This window comes from Lissotriton vulgaris, chromosome 2_1, assembly GCF_964263255.1.
Source record: "Lissotriton vulgaris chromosome 2_1, aLisVul1.2, whole genome shotgun sequence".
In the NCBI taxonomy this organism is placed as follows: Eukaryota; Metazoa; Chordata; class Amphibia; order Caudata; family Salamandridae; genus Lissotriton; species Lissotriton vulgaris.
In genome coordinates, this window is record NC_141687.1 from 1791085611 (window position 1) to 1791112592 (window position 26982).

General features: G+C 43.8%; 1 protein-coding gene across 1 annotated transcript in view; it reads left to right on the top strand.

Moving 5' to 3' along the window:
- The window catches only part of LOC147733280 (spexin prohormone 1-like), a 123187-nt gene extending 116269 nt beyond the window's left edge, over positions 1-6918 (top strand). The window contains exon 4 of the mRNA XM_086958948.1: positions 6709-6918. Within this exon, the coding sequence (XP_086815074.1) occupies positions 6709-6767 (59 nt within the window). The 3' untranslated portion in view covers positions 6768-6918. The remainder of the gene's footprint in view (positions 1-6708) is intronic.
- Positions 6919-26982: the final 20064 nt, after the last annotated feature.

Genomic DNA, 26982 nt, shown 5'->3' on the forward strand with positions numbered 1-26982 from the left:
GTTGGGCTGTTTGTTTGTGCCAGAGGCGATACGGAGGTTCGAGAGGGGAGTATCCCTGGTCTTTAGCAATGCCTCATAAAGGTGCGTGGGGGAAACCGCGGCTACAGGAAGATCCACTTGGTTAAGGGAACGCTGGTGGTGGAGTGAAGATGCCAGGTAATCCCCCAGCTGCTGCAAAAAAAACTAAAGATTACACAAATGTTTAGGGGCCAAAAACTGATACTTTATCCAAAACAACTATCCCAGAACTATTTATTGCGGGTAGGGACAAAAAAAAAGGGCAAGAATGTGGACTCTCTACAAGGGGAGGGGGGTGGATGGAATGGGGGAGCAAGCTGGAAGCAATAAAAATATGGAGGCTAATGAGGCTGCAATGGCAGAAAAAAATGGAGCTCCTATATCTCCGGCTGTAGTTTCATTAACTTTCCCTAATATTGATGGCATTTCTGAGAATCAGAGGAGTAAGGAGCAACACTCTCTGATAGATGACTTGGGCTCTCTCTCTGCATCCATTGCTACAGGGGAGGTTCTGATTGTGGATATGGCTTTATGCATTACCTCTGATTCAATCTCCAGTGTTAAGTCGACAATGGTAAGTACTGCATGGAGTCCTGATATTGGGGTAAATTTAGATAAAAGCTGTAATATCCAAGTACAAGACGCTGAATCCGGTGACTTTTTTTCATTATCTGATCAGTCCACATCATCTTGTGAGGACTTAGCATCAATTTTAAAGCCCAGCGAAATGGGGTGGGTGGCAGTGACCATAGCAGTGTGTACTTGGAAGATTCTGGTGAGTTCTTGGAATGTACTCCCCATACTGTTCGTAAGAGACTGGACCATAAAATTGTTAATACCCAGTCCGAAAAGGAACAGCTTGGTGGTCTATAGGAAGACGCTGTTACAAATTATTCTCCAGAAGATATATCTTTAGCCTTAATTTACCAATCAATGGGAGGAAACAAGATTGGAAAGTCAGAGAGTTCAGGACCTTTGTCAGAAACTTCGAAATGCAGTACGTCGCATCACTAAAACCTGCTCGGATTTTACCTCAAGATTTAATGAAGCGGAGGCATGCATCTCAAATCTCGAAGATTAACTTGTGGCTCAAAAGGCCTTGAATGAATCTTTGTGCACTATGAAAGAGGACACACAGTGGAAGTTGGCCAACTTAGAGAAACGTTCACGTAGAAAAAATCATAGAGTGTTACAGATTCCTGAGGGACAGGAGGGGCAAGATCCCCGCAAGTTTATTGTTGATTTGTATACAGATGCATTTCCTGAGCTAACCAGATGGGATTGGAACAGAAAAATATAAGGAGCATATGATAGGCCCAGAGCATTTTTGATCTCTTTAATAGTTTTTTAGCTAGGGAAGATGTTTTTCAGCAAGCCCTTCCAGATAAAAGAAGAGCAGGGAAGGATTTTGAGTTTTTTGTAATGCCGGATTTTTGAAATGTCACTGTAGAGAATCTCTGGCAGTTACGTCAGCTTATCCAGTTGTTTCAAACTAAAGGGGCGTAAGTATTTTTTATTGAATCCTAAACGTAAAGTTATTTTTCAGGATTGCACCTGATTCTTTTCCACAGATGTTTCCACAAAAGAGTTCCTAAAATCCCTGTAGGATTTCTTATAGTTGTTGTGTAACTGGTGGCTCGGGATAACACCATCTAACAGGAGGATGTTATATTTCTTTTTTTGTCCTTTTTTGGTAGAAACTGTTACAATCTTCCAAGTTAGAATGGTATGTCCCGTCCCCTATGTAAAGCTGCTTTTCCCCTCTTTTTTCCTGTATTATGCTCTTTTGTGTTTTTTCCCAGCCATCAGAGGGAGGGAACATTCTTTTTTTTAAATCTTTTTGATTTCATAGCCATTAAAAGGATGTTAAGCATTGGTGAAGTATTTGTAATATAGATGTGGCTTATGTTTTTTTTTTTCTTTCTCCACATGGCTGGGATGGGTTTTGTGGACAACAGCATTGGGTGACTGGAAGCTTGTCATCACAAGGACCATGGGTCCTAAAGTCTCGTTGAGGGGGGTAGATGTTGGTGGATGGGTTGAGGGTGGTGTGTGGGGGGTTGGGTAGGCAGGGATTGTGGGTGGGAGGGTGCTGGGGTTCCAGACGGTGTTAGGTGGGATAAAATGAAAAAAATTATCCACACTATCAGTATGGAAAGAGCCTTTGAAAATCAAAGATTTGTTGTATTGTTTAAAACTGCAGTAATGGTTTGTTCATTTTCTTCTTTTTTTCTAATGGCTAGTACGGGGTTGAAATATGTTCTTTAAATGTATGTGGCCTCAATAAGTATAATAAGAGGCAAAGGGTTGCTGCTGAATTGCATATGATCCAACCGGATTAGCTTTGCATTCAGGAGATGCATATTCCTTGAGGGAAACGTAAAATGTTGACAGAATTAGGGTTTGTACTCCTGGCTGTTTCACAACAAACGTCAATGACACGGGGCGTAGCATAGCATTACTTGCCAAACCTGCCGTCCAGGCCACGGGTCATTTTTTAGCTGATAAATTGGGGCGGTGGGTAATTGTGGAATGTGGCTTGGGAAGTACTAAATTTACATTCTGCACCATTTACGGGTCTAATCTCGATGAATCGTTAGTCTTGGAAGAATTAAATTTGGAATTAGCATTGTGGCTGGTGCCTTTGGTAATATGTGGAGACTTTAATATAAATTTGGTTAAGAAAGAGTTACAGGGTGGGATACAAGGATATACGGGTCGGAAACCGAGGGTGTTTAACCCCTTCCCTGCTCATGACGAGCTCAGCTCGTCATGCAGTACACTGGTCGTGTGCTTATGACGAGTTGAGCTCATCATGAACAATGGGATTTCAAGGGAGTGCAGCACCGGAGGAAAATCTCCCTAGCAGTGATGGTATTAAAGCACTGTACAATCTGTTAAAGGATCATGGATTACTTGATGCATGGGATTGTCTTCAAGTGCCAGTGCCTGGGCACAAGTTGTATTCTTTTCCTCACCAGAAACTAGTACGTCTCAATTACTTTTTTATATCTTCTGCATTTCTCATGGGGGCGCAGATGCATATATTCCCTAGGGTCACCTCTGATCACGCAGCAATAGTTTTTGAAATCCCCGCTCTTTCTGTAGGGTAAGAACTTTTTCATTTGACACAAAGTTGCTGCTTGATAGTAGTTTTAGAGAGCATATTAAGATATGGATTAAAGACTTTTTTGATAATAATAGACAATCTGTCCATGTAGCGGTTATTTGGGATACTTTTAAAGCTTGTATCAGAGTGGAAGAATTGAATTTCGGGATACATTATAAAAAGAAAGCCAAATTAGAATTACAGGAACTATACTCTAAATTGAGATTGGCCGAGGAAAAACTAACACAAGAAATTTCGCAACATGAGGATTTTGCAGATCTTGAAACAATGCGGCAAGATGCCGGGCAAATATTAATATTCTTTGGAATAAGGAAAATGATAGAAATATTTAATTTATAAAAAGGAGTGTCATGAGTATGGTGAGGTGGTAGGTCATTGTTTAGTACTACGATTACGGATGAAGGAAGCTTCCCAGAGAATTGCCGGTCTTAGATATAATTCAGGAGTAATGACTCACTACTCTCAAGGGATACTTGCAATTTTCCATCAGTTCTATACAGATTTACACACCCAGCAGAAGCCACATGACTCTGCAAGTAACTCAGTTATTTTAGGGGATTTGATGCAGGTAGATCAGGAGGAGGCAAAGGTGTTAGATAGTCTTATCACAATGGAGGAGTTAGAGATGGCCATTAACAATTTGGCGCGTGGTAAAGCTGCCAGCCCGGACAAGCTCCCAGGGGAGGTCTATAGTTTTTTTTTTCATGATATCAAGAATGGGATGTTGGCAGTCATTCAAGCTGCAAAAAATGGGTATGCACCTGAGTCTTGGGATGAGGCAACTATTGTGGTATTCAAGGAGAAGGGGAAACCATCAGAACTTCCGGGGTCTTACCGACCAATTTCATTGGTCAATTGCAATGGAAAAATCTATGCCAAAATGTTGGCAAATCGGTTGGCAAAGGTTATTACACCGTTAGTCTCCCTGCATCAGCATGGCTTCATCCCCGGCCAAGGGATGGCGGCACATGTTAATAAAGTGGTGACTTTATTTGATATTGCTCAGGTGGAAGGGAGGGATCTGGGGTTAATAGTGCTTGACGCTGAGAAAGCGTTTGACCGCGTAGCCTGGAATTACTTATGGGAAAGCTTCTATCGGGCAGGATTTGGACAAGGGTTCATTCAGGCTTTACAAGTACTATATAAGTCACCAGTAGCTAGGATATGTTCAATAGGTATGGTATCGAAACCAGTTAAAATAACTAGAGGGACACGACAGGGGTGCCCCTGCTATTTGCTCTCTACATCACTCCTTTTGTTGATATGTTGGAGAAAAGTACTTTGGTTAAACCGTTTATTGTTTAGGAGATCCAGTATTCCGTCTTCGCTTAAGCGGATGATATCGCCATTACTACTGCAGATCCGGCCACGGCTATATTGGAGGTGGAACGTTTAGCGCAAGAATTTAGTCAGATATCAGGCTATAAGCTGAAAATAACAAAAATGCAAATATTATGTACAAACAATGCTATGCCCAATGATTTAAGGGTAGTCAGGGAAGTGACTTATTTAGGAATTAAAATTTGAGTATCTATGAAAGATTTGGTGGAAGGTAATTGGGTAGCTATAATGACCAATGTTAAAGAATCCTTAGAAAGGTGGGGGTGTCTTCATCTTACACTGGTGGGTAGAGGTAACATTTTAAAAATGAACATACTCTAGGGTTTTATAATTTTTTAGATCTGTTCCTTTAGAAGTGATGCAGGCTCAACTACAACATCTACAGGCACTGTGTGCTAAATTTCTTTGGGCTCCGGGTAAACCTAGACGAGCCGTACGGTTCATGACTCTCCATAAAGAAAGGGGTGGCTGGTCGATACCTTATTTTATATTTTATTAATATGCGTGTCTTTTGTCAAATATGTGAATATTATTGACTGGAGAAGAGGTCAGTAATACGGCAGAAGCTCCGTCAACCTATCAAATGCTTCTAAGAGCGGAGGTTAAAAATTGCCTGTTTAAAGAAGTGGACTGTAGCTACTACAAGAGGACATGCTTTAAAGTTATAGATGCTGTCTTTAAGGTGTGGAAGGTTATTTGGAAAAACATTTCTTTGGATGGGAGAACATATTACACACCTACAAATACTTTAAAGATACTCCCACCGATATTTTGGGACTATGAGAATTTGGAGACGTAAGGGTATTTCTCAAATTGGTGATTTTTATGAGGCTGGAGTGCTTTATCCCACTTTTCAGGATTTTGCAAAGGAATATAATTTACCCAGGATGCAGTTTTTTAAGTTTCTCCAAATTCGGGGATTTTTGGGTAGGAAACCTCTAGAACCAGTACCACACAGACTTATTGAAGCTAGTAGGTGTCAGGAGAAAATAGGGTTCTTTTACAAAATTCTTTTAACCTCCAGGGCAGACGATTTGGAGAAGCACAATGTTAAATGGGCCAATTTTCTGGGCGAACACGTACTTTCCCTAGAGAAAGCAATTGCAATGTCTGGGGAAACCCTTTTGTCTGCCAATCTTAAAGCTCAATTTTTTAAAACTGTTTTCAATTTATATTATACGCCTGCGAAACTGCTGAAATATGGGGAGGCAGGATGGTAAATGTTTTCATTGTGGGAGTGACAACGCTGATAGTTTGCATATTTTCTATTCTTGTAGCAAACTGGCTCTTGATATTAGTCATATTGAAAAGTTTTTATCAGGTGTTACTGGTGTACATATTAAAATTACTGCAGCTATGATGTTATTAGGAATTGGTCAGGATTTAGAGTCTGGAAAACCTATGTTTAAGCATTGTTATTTACTGTTTATGGCAAGGGCTGTAGCTCGTCTTTGTGTTTCTGCCTCTTAGTTGCAGTCTGATGCCCCCGCTTTTGAAATGTGGCGAGCCAGAATGTATAATACATTTAATTTAGAAATGAGTTTATACTCCGCAAAAGGCTCAAGGACATGAAAGACTGGCATTTATATTTTGGGGGGTGTTCCACAGATATATGATGTAATTTTGTGATACTGTGGATTAATAAAATAGAATAAAATATCAAAATAAAAAAACAAACTAATGAAATCAGGCATACAAATGTTCAGTCATAGTTCAGAAAATTAAGTTAGTGGTTACATTGTGACACTGACTTCGTATAGATGCTCAGTCCAGAGAACTTGTAATGGTAAATAATCTCTCCTGGATTCATAGAATACAAGAGTCATGTGTGTCTCTTCCTCTGAAAAGGGCTGTTTCACAAAGGACCTCTGCACTCATGGTGGGTCCTCCACAATGGGTAATTGCAGTACAGAGTTCCCGTCATGAGTAGGGGGTCCTCGCCACAACTGAGGGGCCTCTGCCATTAGTGCAAAGGCCCTTTGTAGAGGCCCTTTGTGAATCAGGCTTTAAGTGTCTGTAATCAGTTGGTTTCATAACCCCAATGTCTTAAGGATTGCGGCAAATGCATACTAAAGAAAATTCCTTTCACCAATGAATGCATCAGGTCAAGCCTGAAATTCCACTTTCTCTGCATTGCACATCATATCACCTCCACCATCAAGCATTCTACAATTACTGATATTGAAATTACAAAGTTATTTCTTTTATTCCCATTTTAGGTTATGAAAGGTCAAGACCACTGGAACATATCGACTTAAGAAGACGACACCTGACCTGAAATGTGGATCCAATTCGAATGTTAATTTGCCAAGAAAAATAAAGCAAACTCACTCTCATTGCTAACAATGCTGTCACTGTATGATAAACCACTGTTGCCCACCATTTCTACTTAGGCACCTATGTCAATTCTCGTAGGGGCGCAACCCAAACAAAATAATGGGCTGGGCTTAAGAAGTAAGACCTAGGTGACTGAAGATTTCACATTTGATTTGTACATACTGAGCAGGTATTTACTCAATTATAGCAACTATGCTTAATAAAGACACAGTATACAAGGCTTGCTCTACTGAAAAAGTATCAATTCTAAATCTGTTGTCACTCATGATAACATGTATATGAAATAATACTACTGAAGGAGTCATGTAGCGGCGACCTGTCCGTATGAACTGAGGGGCCACGCCCCCCACCCTTTTCCCCATAAGGAGAGTATGTCAGGCCAAATAAAGGTCAGCCTGACAGACCTTCTTCTTGTTTAGGCCGGGCAGCCTGTAGCTAGACATGCGCTATCTGCACAGGCTCCTGGCTGCCTGAGCTGAACTTTGCTAGGCTAAGTATTTCACAGCTCTGTGGGCGTAACCTCCACATACTTGCAAAAATGCTTTGAGTCCCTCTCCCTTGTGATGAGAGGGAGAGTCACTGATTGCCTTGGATCTGGTGCTTCAGTTTCAAGCCCTGAAGTGCCTAGGGCCAAGTCTCAATCAGTGACAACTTATCACAGAGTGGGGTGGGGTCAGCAGTTTCGCTGACCCCATACTACTGTGTGACGAGCGAAGGACTGCTGCCTTCTCTTATGAGGTAAAACAGCAGTTCCAACCTTCCTGTTAGCTCCGAGGTTTCCCTCCCCAAGAGCAGGCAAGTTTTGTATTGTTTAATGTTTGGTGTATGAGTGCAAATATCTATGAATGTATGTATTTATTTGGATTTGAGTGAGTGAGTGTTGCGAATGTATATGTGTGTGTGAATGCATGGGTGTCAGTGAGTGTGTATGTGTGCATGGTGCCCCCCTCCACCTTCCCTGCTAAAATGACCTGCCACCACTAGAATCATGAGCTCATATTAGGCACCATACTGCATATTTCCAATAAATCAAGATGTTCTCCGTAACTGTGTGGCATGTGCTGATCTAATAATATGCACATAACTATGCCTGATGCTTATACAGACCAGTTACAGCACATATCCATACACCTAACCCCAATTTATCTTCATGTATCAGTATTACTCGTTGATAAAACAAATATCAGCCTGTGAAATAGGTTTATGTTCTTAAATTTCAAAGTAAATATTTTCTCTGACTCAACCAAACTTTTATAAACTGCTATTTGTTACTTTATATGCCTCAAAAACGTCATCCAAGATAAAACACTGCCATCAATTCAACCTTCAGATCCTCTTTAACCCCTTCGAAGCTAATGACGAGCTGGGCTCGTCATGGCGCTTACCTGCCGTGCGCGGATGACAAGGCCAGCTCGTCATGATTTATGGTGTTTTACTTTTTTCAGCGCAGGACGGGAAAACGCCTAGCAGCCATGTGGTTAAGAACACAAGCCAGTCTGTAGTTTAGGAAAAAATAAGTTTCAATAGAGTATAGGCTGTCCTCCAATTGCTTACTGATTAAACCACATTTGTAGATGGGACGTATCGATAATCATAATAATGAACTGTTGGCCATTAACATGAAAAATAGGATTTGTGAACAGGGCCAATAAAATTATTTGGTAGGAGAACACCAAATTAAGTGGCAGAGTTGCCCAAATTATGCGGCATAGTACGGCACATTTTTGATTGCAGTCATTATTTTAATGATATTTTCTCGAGGTAATACTCTCTGGGTAAAGAATGCACCTCATTAGTACTAGTTTACCAACCAAATACAGAATAAGTGAAATTTGACAATGTAACATTTTTGAAGGGCCTTCACTACGCACGAACACGTCAACACGTTTGTAACTTTTAATCCATTTTAGTTAGAGAGCATTTTATTTGTTAAAATCTGCAGATTATGAACTAGATGATGGATTATGTAGCAAATGCAGTAAATTTTAAATTATGCTAAAAAAGCAGCGATCGCAGAATGGCATAATTCTCGTTGCCCTGCTCATGAGCTGCAGTACTCCTTCAAAGCTGCCAGTACTGGAGGTAATATAGAGTATTTAGGCCATCATTTACAGGTGGATGGCAATGAGCCTGCCACCTCATGTAGCGCCTGCCCCATTTACCACCTTCGGTGCTTGTGACGAGACCAGCTCGTCATGAGTCACGGTGGAGCTGTGCTCATGACGAGCTAGTCTCGTCATAACGGCGCTGCGCCGCCCATGCGCGAATAATTCCTTGCCTGTGCGGGCAAATTAATCAGTGGGCGGGGTTGTGATGAGACTAGCTCGTCATGAGCACAGCTCCACCGTGGCTAATGACAAGCTGGTGTCGTCACGAGCACCACACTCACTCCCCGGCCCCCCTGCACCGTGAGGGAATTACCCCCGCAGTGAAGGGGTTAAAGATTTTGCATGGCAGATTTCCCAAAGCCAGAGCCGGTGTCAGTTCCACAACTGGGAAATCTCTCTCTGCTACTCTCTGCTAAATAACCATTTGTGAATGAGGCCTCGAATGGACTGCCCCATATTAGGCAGATCTTCATGGTCATATCTGTTAGTTTTTCCTGTCTGGGTCTGCCATCAATCAATCAATCAGGGGTTTGAAAAGCGTGCTACTCGCCCGTGAGGCTCTCAAGGCGCTGGGAGGGGGTGGGAAGGGGGGGGGGGGGAGCGGCTCCGGATCTGTCAAAGAGCCTGGTCTTGAGGTCCTTCCTGAAAATGTGCTGGGCCGGGGAGCGTCTGATGTTCATTGGGAGTTCGTTCCAGGTTTTGGCTGCGATGTAGGAGAAAGTTCTCCCACCGGTTCTGTTTCTGCAGATGCGGGGGATCTTTGCCAGGGCGAGGTCGGCTGAGCGGAGGTTCCTCTTGGGTATGTGGAAGGAAACACTCTCGTTGAGGTATTTGAGTCCAGTGTTGTGGAGGGATTTGTAGGCATGGGCGAGGAGTTTGAAGGTGACCCTCTTCTCAATGGGGAGCCAGTGGAGGCCTCGTAGGTGTTGGGTCATGTGATCCTGACATGGTGTCCCGAGGACGAGTCTGGCTGCGGCCTTCTGGATGGTCTGGAGTCTGTGCAGCAGAGACTTGTTGATTCCTGCATAGAAGGAATTGCCATAGTCCAGTCTGCTGGTGATGAGTGTGTGGGTGACAGTATTTCTACAGTCTGGGGGGATCCACTTTAAGGTCTTATGGACGGTGCGCAGGCAGTTGAAGCTAGTGGAGGTGACTGTGTTGGTCTGGCGGTTCATGGAGAGGGAGGAGTTGAGGATAATGCCGAGGTTCCAAGCGTGGTCCATGGGGGTGGGTGGGATTCCAAGGGCTAAGGGTCACCAGGTGTTGTTCCAGGCAGGGGTGAAGGGTCAGAGGATGAGGACCTCGGTCTTCTCTGAGTTTAGCCACAGGCAGCTGTCCTTTATCCAGCCTGCCACGTCCTTCATACCTTCCTGGAAACATAGTCTGGTGTCCTCGGGATTCTTGGTGAGCGAGATGATGAGCTGGGTGTCCTCTGCGTAATAAACAATGCTGAGTCCATGTTGTCTGACGATGGCGGCGAGGGGAGCCATGTAGATGTTGAAGAGCGTGGGGCTGAGTGAAGATCACTGGGGGACTCTGCAGTGTATTTCCTTGGGCTTGGAAAGGAAGGGAGGGAGCCGAATCCTCTGGGTTCTGCCGGAGAGGAAGGATTGGATCCAGTCGAGGGCGGTCCCTTGTATCCCGGCGTGTAGAAGTCTGGCTGTGAGAGTGCGGTGAGAGACGGTGTTGAAGGCTGCGGAGCGGTCTACAAGGATGAGGGCCGCAGTGTATCTCTGGTCGAGTAGCATGCGGATGTCGTCAGTGGCAGAGAAGTGGGCGGTATCGGTGCTGGGGTTGCTCCGAAATCCAGACTGGGAGGCGTCCAGGATGGAGTGTTCTTCTATGAAGGCGGTCAGCTGGGTGTTTACAAGTGTCTCTGTGTGTTTGGCTGTGAAGGGGAGGAGAGAGATGCAAGCTATGGTTATCCTGAACAAGAAACGTGCTCAAGGACATTTCAGAAGACTGACTCCCAGTTTGGGGGAGTCTGTTTTTGTAGATTAAAAAGGACAGACAGGCCTGCACTGTCACCATGGTCCATTGGAGCTTCAGTTACCACTTTAATGGGAAAAAACAGCAGACACCGTGGCTACCTATAAAATTGGTGGACTGGCTGCAGTGGGCCAGGTAGGGGTCTGCCTCTGCTTTCCCAGATGTATGAAAGCAGGCCCACCAAACTCCAAGGCTTGCGGACTCAAAGAATCACAAGTATTGCTGAGTGCACAAACAGCAGTGATTGATCAGCTTTCACATGCAAAAGCTATTTTACACTGTAAGTTGAACCTTGCACTGAGCCCAAACCCCTTGGCACCATACCTTTGTTATTGTATGTAAGGGTGTTCTCTCTGGGAGGGGCCAGTGCAAGAAACTTGGATGTTGGAACAAAGTCAGATCTATAAAATTAGTGTGATCTGGCTTTGCTCAAACTTTGTATTAAGGTGGAAGTAAGAGGTCAGGTGGTATCTTTACTGATATACTTACCAGCTGTGTGTATGTATATGCAATTTCCATAGCACAAGCCTAGCTAAAAGTCAGTGGAACATCATGGACTCTTCCACTCCATTGGCATCCCTTATCAGCATGTACCTTCTTCAAAATCAGCTGTATCATTTACAAAGGCATCACAACCCACACCCCCTTATATTGTAGACAACCTAACACTCTCAGGTGCTTCTCAGCACACATGCAACCAGGACACCATTAGACAATATATTGTAAAGTGTAAAATAAAGAAAACAAGACAGTGCTTTTCCACCTGCGCACCTAGGATCTGGAACAACATCCCTCTATCCATCAGGACCGTCCCAATTTAGGAAAGTGTTAAAGACGCACCGCTTTAAAAAACACTACATCACAATAAATGAACCCTTCACAACTCATATTGCTGTATTATTACTTTCCCACTTTAAACTTGCCTTTCACCATGTCCCGTGCTCCATTGGCTTTTGTCTGGATTAGTGCTATATAAATACCATATACATAAATACATACATACACACATACATGCATATATACTTTTATACATACATAAATACATGCAGAAAAGCCAGAATTAACTTGAGCCTTACCAGTGATGTCATTGGGGGGTGATTCTTAGTAAATCTATGAGCTGTGCTATTTTGTGCCATTCATGCACGGCAACACTACAATTTTTCATGCAGTGCTCCATTGCAGAAAGACAGTAAATCCAAGTCTAAATGTCCTCCTTTGTTTTTAAAAATCCAATAAAACTAAACGTATCTCCAGAATAGAAAATCCCTACATTCCTTTAGCAGTTCCATTCAAACCATTACAATTTATAGGCTAGAACCATCCAGGGATGATAGTGATGTGGGCCTCTCGACTACTGACAAGGGAGGTGGCAGAGAATTCACCGAAATAAGAAGTCTTCAAATCAGTTAATGGCAGCTCAGAGCATGACAAGATGGAAGCATGGCTCTGGTCAAATGGTGGGTTTGGGGGCATGGTACCAACATACACAGCCTTGGTCTCATGCTGCGAAACATAGTACAATAAAACACATCTCCCTTCTAATTCAAGAACGTAAAGTTAACAGGTAATGAATAGCAAGTTAAACTATTATCTGCTGGTGCATCTTTGTTATAGAACAGAAAAGAAACACAAAGGGCCTTATTTATGAAGGCCATTGCGTCACTTTTCTTGACGTTGCGCCATATTTACAAGGTGACGCATCTAGGCAGCTGCATCATCTTGTTAAGCCCTGCTACACATTATACCTGCGTCAGGTATAATATATGCAGGGTGGGCGTTTCCACATAAAAAAGTGTTGCAGGAGTGTTGCAGTGAAATCTATGAGACTTACCTGTGACACTTCAAGGACTCCACTGCTTCAAAACCTTACACCTGCCTTATGCCAGGCGTAAGGGTAGCCCAGGGACTTAGGCACAGGCCTACTCCATTCATTGCTGGATTTGCGTCATGCTTACGACACAACTCCAGCAATGCGTAACTTTTGCGCCGACAGATATGTCATTCCATGCGACATGGAGCACCGTACATTAAATACGGCACATCCATCATGTCGCAAGGAGAGCTCAGTGAAAACTGTTACATCCGTGGATAATCGCAGCAATGCAACATTTTTCATAAATGAGGCCCATAATATCTTGTTCCTTATGCAACAGCAGAAAGAAGTTTTATTCAACATGCAGTAACACCGACTTGACAGCAGGTCGCCCAGACACAGAATGAGTGATCCATGACATTCTCATGCATCACCGCATTTTATGACTTGCGGCATGGTTCTACAAGTGATAGAATATAACACATCCAATTTACAATGAAAGAAGAAGCGAAAAAGAAAATAGGGAGAAGGTGAAAAGAAAACTACACATAAAAATTACCAACAACAAAAATATAGGGTAGTTATCATAGCCGGAGGAAGAAAAAGAAAACGTTAGTATAAAACATAATCCTTTAGCTATGTAGGCAGATTGCTGCACCTTTTAGCAGAACTGCCCGCATTACTGTCACAAGAATCTTCACATTAGGAATCACAACTATCAGAAGAAATGAGGACATAAACACTTGGAGATTTGCCCATGTAACTCACCAACCTGGACATACTCCACGTGCTTCCAGTGTCAACCTTCACAACATTCTTTCTGATAGCAATAATAGTGTAGGGACCCATGAAACCCGAGATCAGGTGTGCCTGGGTTTCTTCACCAAAACTTGATCACCAAGACACTACATTTTTCTTTTGAAAGACATTTTAACATCATACCTTATCTTGTATTTCTGCTGGTATTCAACAAGCCTGGACCACCTTGTTTCACTAGAAATGCTGCCACTGCTACACTTAGGCAACCACGCAGGATTCAATTTAGAGGTAGCCTTTCTTCCCCTTAGTGCTTCAAAAGGGGACCTTTGTGTGACCAAACTGGGAACCGTGTGGTGAGCCCACCATGTATCCCTCAAAACACTACTGAATGAAAACCTTGATTCAAGTGCCCGTTGGGCACAACTCTTGACTACCCTATTCATTCTCTCAGTTAAACCGTTGGCCTGTGGTGAATACAAGGCTGTCTTTTTATGGACTATGTCAAAATCTTTAAGGAACATGCGCATTTCTTGGGACACAAATTGCATCCCATTATCAGTGACCAAGAATTTCGGAACTCCTTAGGACACAAACACATCTTTGAGAAAATCGATCACAGACTTAGTATTGGCCACAGACACACATTTTGTCACCACCCACTTGGAGTATAATCCACTAACAAGAGAAGAAATCTTTCATAAGAGGGTATAACTTCGAAAGGACCAACTATGTCCAAATCTAACTTAGACCACACAGTATCGGGGACCTCCACAGGAGACAAAGGCACATGACTGGTGACATGAGACTTGTCATTGTTGGCACAAGATGAACATTCTTTGACCACACCTTCTATCATGTGATCCATACCTGACCACCAGTACCTCTCTCTTACACAAGGCTTAGTGAGACTCCTTCCCAAATGACCATCATGGGCAAGATTAAATATTTTTTCCCTAAAGTCAATGGGAGGAACCACCCTGTCAACCCTCATAAGATTGCCACAATAGAAAGACAAATCATTTCTTACAGACCAAAATGATCTCATATCATGATCAAGAGTCTTATAATCAGGTCATCCTTGGGTTATCCACATCCTGAGGGAAGAGAACATTTTGTCCTTTCTCACACTGTCCAACCATTCCTCATTGGACAGCTCTGGCTCTGCCACCCAGCTCACACTTTCAACCTCAATTTCATTCTGCAAGTGTTCTAAAGGCAGACGAGAAAGACAGTCTGCAGATCTGTTGTTTAAACCAGGTATATATTGTACTTGGAGTTTGTATTCCTGGAGACCTTCACTCCAGCGTTTGAGTCTGGGAGGCATGTGCTCATTGTGATGACAGGAGAAATCCTGAACCAGGGGGTGATGACCAGACTTGGCCAAATATAGAATACCCCAAAGATAAAATTTAAAATGTCATACGGCCCAAAACACACTCAAGGCCCCCTTTTCAATACAGGAGTAATTTTCTTCAGCGTCTATATGCGCCCTGGAACCAAAAGAAACCACCATCTCTTCACCCTCCACCACCTGAGAAAACACAGCTCCCAGCCCCTAGAGGCTGGTGTCAGTGATCAAAATAATATTTCTCTTGACATCAAAATGTCCCAGAGTGTACATTCTTCCAATTTCACACTTAATGTTGTCAAAAGGATCCTGACACTCTCCAGAGACCACTCAACATGCACTCCTTTCTTGAGCAAGGCTCTGATAGGTTCAACCACACTTGCAAACCCAGATACAAATTTGAAGTAGAACTCCACAAGTTACAAGAATGACCTCACCTGCTCCTTATCCACTGGAGTGGGAGCTTTCACAAAACTCTCTGCAAGCTCCTTTTTCGGTTGAACGCCCTCTCCTGAAATTACCTGCCCAAGGTATGTAACCGATTTCAAACCAATGCAACACTTTTGTTTTTTCACAGTAAACCCTCTTTCTTCCAACCTATCCAACGCACCAACCAGAGTCGCACCTCATTCTTCCCATAAATCAGGATATCATCCTGAAAGAACAGAACATTATGCATATAACTAAGGACTACCTTCATAACCCTCTGGAAACAAGCCACAACCGAAGCTAAGCCAAAGGGCATTCTCAGGAAACGGTAAGCCCCCAGAGGTGTTATGAAGGACGTCCGATGTCTATAGAGTCCTTATATAAAATGATCTGGTGATATGCAGATGAGAGATCCAACACGCTAAAGATCTGGGCACCTTTAAGCATGCTAATCAACTCTGAAATGTTTGGGCGAGGCTGGCGATCAACCTAAATCCACTCGTTCAGCCCCTGCAAGTCCACACACATTTTGACACTGGCTACACCATCCTTGGGAGCCAAAACAATGGGAGTCAACCATTCCGAAGCCTCAATCTTCTCAATGACTCCCAAATACAATAATCTTTTGAGTTTAACCTTCAAAGGCTCCATTATCGTGTTGGGTACTCTCCTCACCTATTGTACACAGGGTACAGCCTTTTCTTTTAGAATGATGCAATGCTCAAAACCTCTGAGGCATCCCAGAGCATCGTGAAAACCTCAGGAAAGTTGTTAAAGTATTCCTCTCCATAATTCTCATGATCAACCAGCATGACCTGATTTCTGGGATCACTTGCACTTGGATTAAGTATAATGCCCAAATCACGCTGGTGTCTCCAACTCAACACGTTATCTCCCTTTTCTGCTACATACACTTTTCCAATGGTGTGTCTGCTCTTAAATTGGATTTTTGCTTCAACATATCTAAGCACATTGATTTTCACACCCCCATAGCTGATAGGATTAATATCAGAAGGCATAAGTGTCATGTTGCTCAACCCAACACTCTCATGCCACGGTTTGTAACCAATCATAGTGAAAGGTGAACCAGAACTAGCTAACACCACAAAATCATGACCATGCACAACAATATCACATTCAGGCATCACTATTTTCCTGCATCAACACCAACATCATGATCCTGGACATTGAAGATGATGGTGCGTACAGCTTCAGACAAATTCTCAGGGGTGCGGCTTTTCCCAGGAGATCTGCAGACTCGAGCATAATGCCCTTTCATACCACACTTCTTACACACTGACCCTCTGGCATAACAATTGGAAAGATGTGAGAAACTCCCATACCTAAGACACCTTAATTTTTTAGAATCATTGACATTCTTATCACTGGTATTACAATCTGAACCTGGTTGACGGGTGTCTCACTCTGTCCTTGACAAAGGATCCTTACTAAAGCCATGTATGTTATGTGCATCCCTTTCCACCCCATTACCCTTACCATTAGGAGAGACCTTAGCAACATTGTCATATGATACTGAACAGTAAGAATCCAGTAAAGCATGCACATCCCCCTGACCATCCTTCTTTTCTTCACGGTTCTTCCTTCCTTCCTTTACCCACATAGAAGTATTTTCCATCCCCTCCATAATAGCAATGGCTTCGGATAAGGATGGATTCTTGGATAATACTTTCTCTTGCACACGGGTGCTGTTGGTACATCTCACCAATTGATCCCTGACCAAGAAATCAGATAGCTCACCAAAATCACAGGTCCATGCGAGTGTTTTCAGAGATGCAACGTAACTTCCCACCCATTCAACTGTCCATTGAACTTTGGTGAAAAATCTTTGTCTCTCAAGGACTACATTGATACAGGGACCAAAGTACCTCTCTAACATAGTCATCGACATCTCCGCAGGCTCCCCCTCACCATTGACAACAGGAACTAAATCCATGCGGTCATATATGTGTCTTCCTTCCTCATCTAAATTGTGGAAAAGTATGGCTTGTTTACTAAAAGCGAAAATTGTTTCCCCACCAATAGCCACAATGTAAGAATCAAACAAATTCCTCCATCTCTTCCAAGTAAGGACTGGGTCTTCATTCTCTGATAAAAATGCATGTATGCAGAACAAGATGCAAAATAGTGTACCTAAGATGTACTTATTGTAATAAAAAGAAATGCTAATGTAGAAGTGACTTAAGCCGATTTTAATTGAAACTCCTTGTTGTGTGTAATATCCACTCAAAATGCAAGTAACAGCACGAAGTGAAATCCTAATATGACAAAAATAGTGGAAACTCAAGCATCACTAGTTTCCACAAAACAGTCTCCAGTCACCATGTTAGCAAGAACCAAAAATTCAATATGGGGGATCCAAGACTGAAACGAAATAATAAATAATAAGTGTTTGCCAACTATCCCCATATCCAAATAACAGCAGTTGAGCCTGTACGAGGAAAATTCTATATTGCACCACGCAAGGTTTTGGTGACAACCGCAGTGACGAGGTGATGTGGGCTTGTTGACAAAACAGGACCTCCAAGATGGCCGATTAGTCTACAGCATGATGACGTGCACATTGGAGTGGGGCGTGCGTCCGAAAGAAGAACCAAGGAGAGGCTTGACTCGCGAAGAGATTCCAAAGTGCTCATTAAGATCCACCAGAGAACCTTTGAAGAACGTGCGTGGAAACTTGCTCGTTGCAGGAGCTTGCGGCAAAGCCGTTAGAAAGGTAAGCCTCACGGTTACCAACTTTTAAAAAAATAAGGCAAAAACTCACATTTATCGCCAAAGTCCAGCCTCAGTCTTGACCGCAGCTTGGAGGTAACACGGTCCAACTTTGTGAACACAGGAAAGCAGACCAAATGATAATTTTGTAGGAAAATCCTCAAAAGTAATCAAGTAGGCAGGTAGGGGAGTCGGTGTCGATATTGCCTGTCCCCAATCAGGCAAAAGACCAATTGTCACCAGTATTATGATTCCAGAATAGGAATTGATGAAGAAGCTGAAGTTTTATTCAACATGCAGTAGCACCGACTTGACAGCAGGTCGCCCAGACACAAAATGAGTGATCCATGACATTCTCATGCATCACTGCATTCCATGGCTTGACCTAAGGTTCCTACAAGTGCCAGATTACAACACAGCCTTAAGGCATATCTTGAAGGATTGTTAAGCAGCTTGTTTTACCAATCTATAGTGTTAGTTAGATGAAAAGAAAGCACACAGTGTTTTGCAAAAGAAAGTCCATTTATTACAACGTAATATCACATTGGTATATCTCCTACCCGAAAATATCAACACAATACACACGAATACTTTAAAGGCAGTCAGGTAAAAGGCACAAAATACAGTAGTCTCCAGAGAGAGGCCAAACCATATATAAGGAAAGTGGAATACGAACTGTAAAGGAAACACATAGGAGATGGGGACCCAAGGAACCACCTAAGGTAAGTACCCAGGAACCCCACGGAGGCTGTGTGCAGAATGAAAACACAGTCATGTGCACACTGAAGTCAATAAAGAAGTTGCAGTGGCATTTTTAAAGTAGAAGGATCCGTCCTGGAGGACCCTGAAGAAACCTTTTGGAAGACAGAATGTTGGAGCGCCACCCCACCCATGGATGCACAGGAACCAGGTTACCTGGAACAGTGAAGCTGGGTGCATAGGTGTAAAGTGATTTCATAAACTGCTGTCGACAGCAATGGGGACATAGAAGAATATGCCTTTGGAGAAGACTGTGAAGGAGTCCTATGGAATCCAAGGGTGAATTCTGGAAGCGAAGAACCTGCGAGCAGAGGGGATAGATTCTATACCACGCAGAGCGGACCAGGAGGCACGGAGACACAATGGCCACCGATGTCTAGAGGTTCTGCGGAGTCGACTGTGACCTTGTCCCTGCAGCTGTTAGGACTAGGTGGTGCTGAGGAAGACCAAGAATGCTTACATAGCAGAAATCCAAAGACAACTGGATAATAAGGACCATTAGCATCCAATCCCACGAAGGAAATTCAAGGCTTGATCTTAAAAATCACCACTGATGGGCTCAATGAAGGTTTTCTTACAAAAAAGGGATTCAATTTTCTGAGTGTAAAATCCCCCCGGACTCCAGTGATATAGAGCCATATGTATCATAGTTCCATTTTGCGATTCCTAAATAGCGATTTTTAAGGAATCGCTATTTAGGAATCGCAAAATGGTATGTATGAAGAAAATCGCTTTTTTTTAGCGATTCCTAAAGCTTCCTTAATTGCAAATTCACATTTTGCGAATTCGCAATTAAGGAATAATTTCCAATGCATTCCTATGGGCCAGGAGGCCCATAGGAATGATTTCCAAATAATTCTCAAATTGCGAATTCGCAATTTGAGAATTATTGCAAGGGTGCAGGGGCGTCTCAAGGACACCCTGCTGCACCCCTATAAATGACATGTTTGTGCATATGGCACACATACATGCCCAATGGGCCAATGGGCATGTATGTGCGTCATATGCCACCCTCACAAATGCACAATTGTGCATATTTACAAGAAATCGCAAATTACCACCAACTACAGGTTGGTGGTAATTTGCGATTTCTAAACCTGAAATCGCAATTCTTAAAAGCTTCATACATAGCATTTAAGGAATCGCAAAATTGCGATTCCTTTAATGCTATGGCAAATTAAGGAATCGCAAGTATTTGTGATTCCTTAAGATGAGATTGTTTTATACATATTAAATCATGCAAAATAGCCTTTTGCGATTCGCAAAGGCTGAAATTCTGCGAATTTCGGCCTTTGCGATTCACAAAAGGCTTGATACATATGGCCCATATACACTTCCCAAAATTCATAAAAACATAACCAATCCCCCAGGCCGCTCAATTGTTTCAGCATGTGGTTCTATTTTGGAACCGTTGGGATCATACGTAGAATTTTTCATCAAGGAATTTGCTCCATCAAGCGAATGCTATTTTAGAGATTCAATGTCAATGATAAACCTTATAGAACATCACCCTTTCAATCCTACAACTGACACATTATGCACTATGGACGGGGAGTCCTTGTACACCAATATTCCCCAGACAGCAGCCCTACTGGTGATACAAAAAACACTTGACTCTTGCCCACGCTCCCATGCTGTACCTACCACATTCATTTGACAACTTCTGGAACTCTGCCTTACTCGAAATTTCTTCACATTCAATAACCTTTTCTATCAGCAAATGAAAGGTACCTCAATGGGCTCGATTTTTGCTCCAAATCTAGCAATACTCTTCATGGATCAACTCAAAATAAATGTTATTCTGACACCCACCAACCCATTCTTCTCTGGTATCAGTTTCTGGCGTAGATACATTGATGACATCTTCATCCTGTGGAGACATGACATCAATGATATATGCCAGTTTCTCCATTGGATGAACAATAACTGCTCTGGTCTGTCATTTACAATCACCACTGACAAATCCTCAATAGCCTTCCTGGACCTTACTATTTTTCACTGTGATGGGGAACTCCTTACACGGTTGTTTAGGAAACCTACAGAGAGTAACACGCTCTTAAACTACACTAGCAACCACCCCACGGCCTTGAGGGACGCTCTCCCGTATTCTCAATTTTTGAGAATCAGACGAAATTGCTCCTGCCAGGAGGATTATTTTAGAGAGGCCGCAAACCTAACCTCGAAATTAAAAGATCGGGGCTACCCAAAGAGAATTGTAAAAAACACATCAAAACGGGCATGGTACTGCCCTAGAGAAACCCTGCTAACCCCTAAACCCAAGAATGAGCTAGAGAAAATAGCATGTGTAACTAATTTTTCCCCTGTGTCCAACAAACTGCGCAAAATGATACTGCACCATTGGCCCATCATTAATGCAGGTATTCTAAACATCGATAGGCCCCTCTTTGCTTTTAAAAAAAGTAGGAACCTCAAAGACCATTTGGTTAAACCAGCCTTACCCACCCCTATGCAATCTACAACTCTTGAATCTGCTTGGGGTCTGTCCCCCATTGTTGGGCACTTTAAATGTGGGGGCAGTAATGTTTGTGTTTTTACAATTGAAGGCAAAATGTTCACGTTTAACAATACTACAGTCAGACGCAACACGTTTTCAAATTGCAACACTTTTAATGTGATTTATCTAATATACTGTTCTTGCAATAAAGTCTATATCGGCCAAACGACACAAAAGGTAAAGACAAGAATCTGTCAAAATAGAAGCTGTATCAGGTGCAGGACACCGAATGCTCCACTGGTTGACCACTTCACAGATGTCAACCACAGCGAGGATGACATTCGTTGGACAATCTTGAAAGCACTGAAATTGCCACAAAGAGGTGGCCAATTGCTGAACAGAAAAGAGCTTAAATCCATAATTTTTTTTGACTCCATATGAAATGGACTAAACAGAACAGAAGACTCGACGACTTTGCTAGTCTAGGTTAAAACTAGATCATCCTTGTGCGTGTTCCAGCTACCACGCGGTACACGGAGGAACGACCACAGCATCTACTCCACCAGAGACTCATTCGAGGTAAGCCGTTCTGAATCTCGTCTTCCCAAACCCCCTCCACCCAATCCATGCTACCCGACCTCCACACAGGTAAGGGTATTCATAGGTGGTTATTTACTCCTTATCTTACTTTTAGCTCCTAACGGAACTGCGTGGGCGTAAAATCGGTTTTGCTGGCAAATTTGCAGATTTTTGGCAATTTCGCGATCCGCGAATCGTGCAAATTTACCCAACAAATCCGCAAATTTGCAAGCTGCAAATTATTTTGCTTGGTCGCGCTTCAAAAATACAATATTGCACGCGTGGTGTGGACTTACTGTGATTCTGAGTCCGCCGAGTTGTTTTTCTCCCGGTTTGCGTGTGCTGCGCCATTTTCGATCTTGCTGCGTGATCGCGCTAGAGTTTTTCGAACGAATTTACATCATCGCGGCTCGCCATCTTGCACAACGAGAGTTTAACAATGCGAGTACGTCATAAGGGCCCGCGATCACGCATTGCGGGAGTAAACAATGCCGAACACGTAGATGCGGCGCGCAGCTGACTTCCGGCGGGAGATTTGAACAGCTTGCGTTCCCGAAATTGCAAACATTGCAATTCTGCACAATAAATCCACCACAGGAAGCATAAACCTTGTGAAAATGATGATTTTGATCAGAATAACTTTTGGACTTGAGATTTTACAAGTAAGTTGGTGTTGTTTGTTTGGGGCATTGCAGTTGAGGCAACTACAGTTTTAAAACTTTTTTCACAACTTGAAAAAATATATATTGTGGGTAGCCACAGTATCCAGTAGGCCCAGAGTTAGTCATAGGTGCATGATACAACTGTTTCTGTGATTTTTTTTTACTTAATTCTCATTTATGTCATGGAAGTTTCGCTCACTGTTATATGTTGATTTTTTTTATTTTGGGGTGCCTGTAAAGCCTCACTAGCCAGTAGGCCCAGGTGTAGTGAGTGGTGCATGGACCAAGTCTTTTTGTGGGGTGTCTTGAATTTAAACATCATTGAGGGCATGGATGGCATAGGATTGTGTTGATTTGTGTGTGTTTTTCGACTTTTTGGGGTGTTGTTGGGGCCTGGCCATGTGGGTGGGGGCCATTTTGAGGCCTGGCTATGTGGTGGGGGTCAAGGGACCATTTTGAAGCCAGGCAGTGTGCTCAGGCCTGCACCCAGTTTGCCATTGGATTGCATTGGATTGTTGTGATTTTTGTGTGGTTTTTGACTTTTTGGGGTGGTGTTGGGGCCTGGCCATGTGGGTGGGGGCATTTTGAGGCCTGGTCCAGGCAGGGCCTGGCCATGCTGCTGGGGGTCAAGGGTCCATTTTGAAGCCAGGCAGTGTGCTCAGGCCTGCACCCAGTTTGCCTTGCTTTCAACCATTATGCCCAGGTATAGTGAGTGGTGCATGGGCCTAGTCTTTCTGTGGGGTGTCTTGAATTTAAACATCATTGAGGGCATGGATGGCATTGGATTGTGTTGATTTGTGTGTGTTTTTCGACTTTTTGGGGTGTTGTTGGGGCCTGGCCATGTGGGTGGGGGCCATTTTGAGGCCTGGCTATGTGGTGGGGGTCAAGGGGCCATTTCGAAGCCAGGCAGTGTGCTCAGGCCTGCACCCAGTTTGCCTTGCTTTCAACCATTATGCCCAGGTGTAGTGAGTGGTGCATGAGCCTAGTCTTTCTGTGGGGTGTATTGAATTTAAATAATCATTGAGGGCATGGATGGCATTGGATTGTGGTGATTTTTGTGTGTTTTTGGACTTTTTGGGGTGTTTAACTGATGTTCCTCTGGCTTCCATTGCTTTTAGGTGCACAAGAGAACCACCAGTACCAGGAAGAAGTCCTGCAGCGGTGTGTGCAGCACAACGTCACGTGACGTCACGTGGGGCCACAAACAAGACAACTCTGCAACCCGTGCAACTGCGGCCTGCTGTTCTGATATCTGAATAAGATGGCCCCAAAGAAAGGTGGCCATAGCGCCTCAGCGAAAAAAGTTGCTAATGCCACTGCCAGTAAGAAGGAGCAGAAGAAGCAAGTGGCACCACCTACCAAGGAGACTGGTGTGCCCACCGACACCTTTTTTGGGGAAAAAAAAAATACGCCTGCAGCAGCAGCGGTGTCCGCCGGGGACCAAGCTGGAAGCAGCACCTCCGCTTCATTGGGCTCAGTGCCACCACGCCAAGTTAGGTCCAAGACCATGTGTGCTGCCATGGCAGCCACTTTGGTTGTTCAATCACCATCGACCAGTGATGTTGGCTCAACACAAGAAAGTACCATCCAATCAACGTCGGGTGTAACTCAGCTGACGAGTGTTCAACAACCACAGCCGCAACGACAACCACAGGTGCAACTAGTACAAGTGCAAGTACATAAGGAGAGGCGCAAGGAGAGGCGCAAAGAAAGGCGCAAGGAGAGGCGCAAGGAGAGGCGCATGGAGAGGTGCAGGGAGAGGTGCAACTAGAGGTTCATGGAGCAGCACAACTGCCTACAACGCTTGTTCCTCCAGAAGTAGGGGCACATCAGGAAATTGATATTCAAGCGTTATCATCCGAGGAAGCCACTCCTCCTGAGGATGATCCATTGTCTTCCAGATCCCCAGCAAGAAAAAGGTCAAGGAGGGCTACTACTACTACAAGTTCTTTTTCAAGCCCCCTTCATTCTGATGACTTTTATCCTGATTGGAACCCACAAATGCAGTCTGAGAGTGAGGCACGCCATGAGCCAACAAAGGTAGCTAGGCCTAAAAGGAAGGTTCCCGCAAGGCTTCGACTTATGTGTGATGACGACGAACAAGAAGTGGTGTCTTCTGCTGCTGATGAACAGTCTGACGACGACCCAGTCCTCACAGCCGTCACTCCAGCCCCAGCGGGCATGCAGCAGACAGACATTTTGATCCTATCCCGAATGGCTGCTGAGCGGGATGTGGGCGGCGTGGCACTGGTACCACCACCAACGCAGTAAACTACAACACCAACATGACCTACAGCTTCCATCTTTTTTAGTCAGAAGGGCAGGCAGGGACCTCCATCCAGCTCGACCTCCATTCAAGTAGTGGTGCTGTAAGTGAACAACAGAAACAAATTCAGCCACGCCCATCCTCCACTTCATCTGGCATTGAAAGTTAAAGTAGCACCTCCACCACCAGCAGACATTTCCAGTCCCCAGTTTGGGACTTCTTTACTGTTAGCGAAAAGGCAGAAAACATGGTTGTTTGTTCGATTTGTAAAGTATTCGTTAGTCGGGGTAAGCTTGGTACCAACTATGGTACCGGAGGCCAGAGAGGTCATCTCAAAAAACACCACCCTCTCCAGTGGTATACGCACCTACGTAAGATCGAGGAAGGCCAAAGTAGAACTGATCCAAATGTATCCATTCACATTGCATCTGATGCTGACGAGGGGGTGATTGTGCTGGGGGGAAGTCAAGAACTGAGCGAAATTTTTTCTGGTACACCCAGTACACCTGGCAGCAGCCCTGCAGTGGTAGCGCCCACACCCTGTACCCCTGAAACATGTATGAGGCACACTAAGAGTCTGGGACAGACACCAATGCAAAAAAGTCCATCAATGAGCCTAACTGGTTTGAAGTCTGCATCATCATCATCATCATCACGTAAAATGGTCCAGCCCACCATTAGAAGCATGCTCTGGTAGGAGGCGCCATTTGAACGCAACCACCCAACGGTACGTCTGTATAATGCAAAGCTGGCTAAAATGCTAGCGCTGGACCTTCTCCCTTTTTCTTTCGTGGAAGGAGTGGGGTTTCTAGAATTAGTGGGAACAGTCTGCCCTAAATGGAAGGTTCCTAGTCGGTCCTATTTTGCCAGAGTTGCGGTTCCAGCACTACATCAAGATGTGCTGGAGGTGATTGGGGCAGCTTTGCAGAAGAGTGCTGTTCACACTATCCACTTGACAACAGACATGTGGACCAGTTGCCAAGCCCTTGATTACATGTGCATCACTACACACTGGGTCTCTTTTGCAGGGGTTAGAGACAAGTCAAGTGCAGGTGTTGACCCGGACACACTTTTTCAAGCTACTCGTAAACATGCAACATTAGCCATGTTTGCCGTGGAGAAATCTCATACTGCAGTAAACATTTTGGAGGAGTTTAACAGTAAGGTCTCTGAATGGCTGCATCCAAGAAACCACATAGTTGGTTATGTTTCCACAGATAATGGCAGTAATATAGTTAAGGCCATGCAGCAAGGTGACTATTTCAGAGTGCCGTGTTTGGCGCACAGTATTAACATCGTGGTGCAAGATTTTTTGAAAAATGAAAACACAGTCAGCATGTTACTGACCATCTGCCGAAGAATCTGCACACATTTCAGCCATTTTTTTAAGCCCCGGAAGCAGCTGAGGGGCATTCAACATGAACGTAGACTGCCAGTCAAAGGACTTATCCAGGAGGTGGCAGCACGTTGGAACTCAACCTTTCACATGCTTGAGCGTCTGTCTGAGCAGTGCATGGTAATCAATGAGTATGTCTTTCGACGGGGTTCTACTATGAAAGACATGAGGCTAGAGTTGGAGGAATGGAAGCTAGTTAAAAGCCTGACAGACATGCTTCGTCCTTTTGAGGTCTTCACGCGTGAAGTGAGCAGGGAGGACTGTTCTTTGGGAAAAGCTATCCCATTGTTGGTCATGCTAGAGCACCAACTGAAGGCGGTGTCTTCAACGTTCAGACATGCTGCTGAAAAGCAAGACCCATATCAATTGGCGGAGAGGTTATTAAGCCGCCTAGTTGACAATGAAAGGCTTAAAAACATACATACAGAACAACATTACATTTGTGCCACTATTCTGGATCCACGATACAAAAAGTCAGTGGCCAGCAAAACATTCATTCCTTTTGATGAAGCAGATGTTTCAAAGTACAAACATTGGCTAGCTGTGTCAGCCACTCGGTTCAAAAAAGATCAGCAGAAAATTCAAGAAGCCGGCAGAAGTCCAACTGAATCAGTAGGCCATCCGGCGTCAAGTTCCACTTCTGAATCTGTGGGCGAAGGGAGTCACTTTCCCTCACAGCCGTAACGATACCAGCAGCAACCGTATCATCATCCTCACCTGCACCAGGCCCAGCCATAATATTGTCGGAAGCGGATTGGCTAACTCATCAAGGGTTTGCTCGTTCCAGTGCTGCAAAGGCCACAGATGGTACTCAAAGTGGAGCAACCGTGGAGAACCTTGAGTCGATGGTGTAGGCCTATATG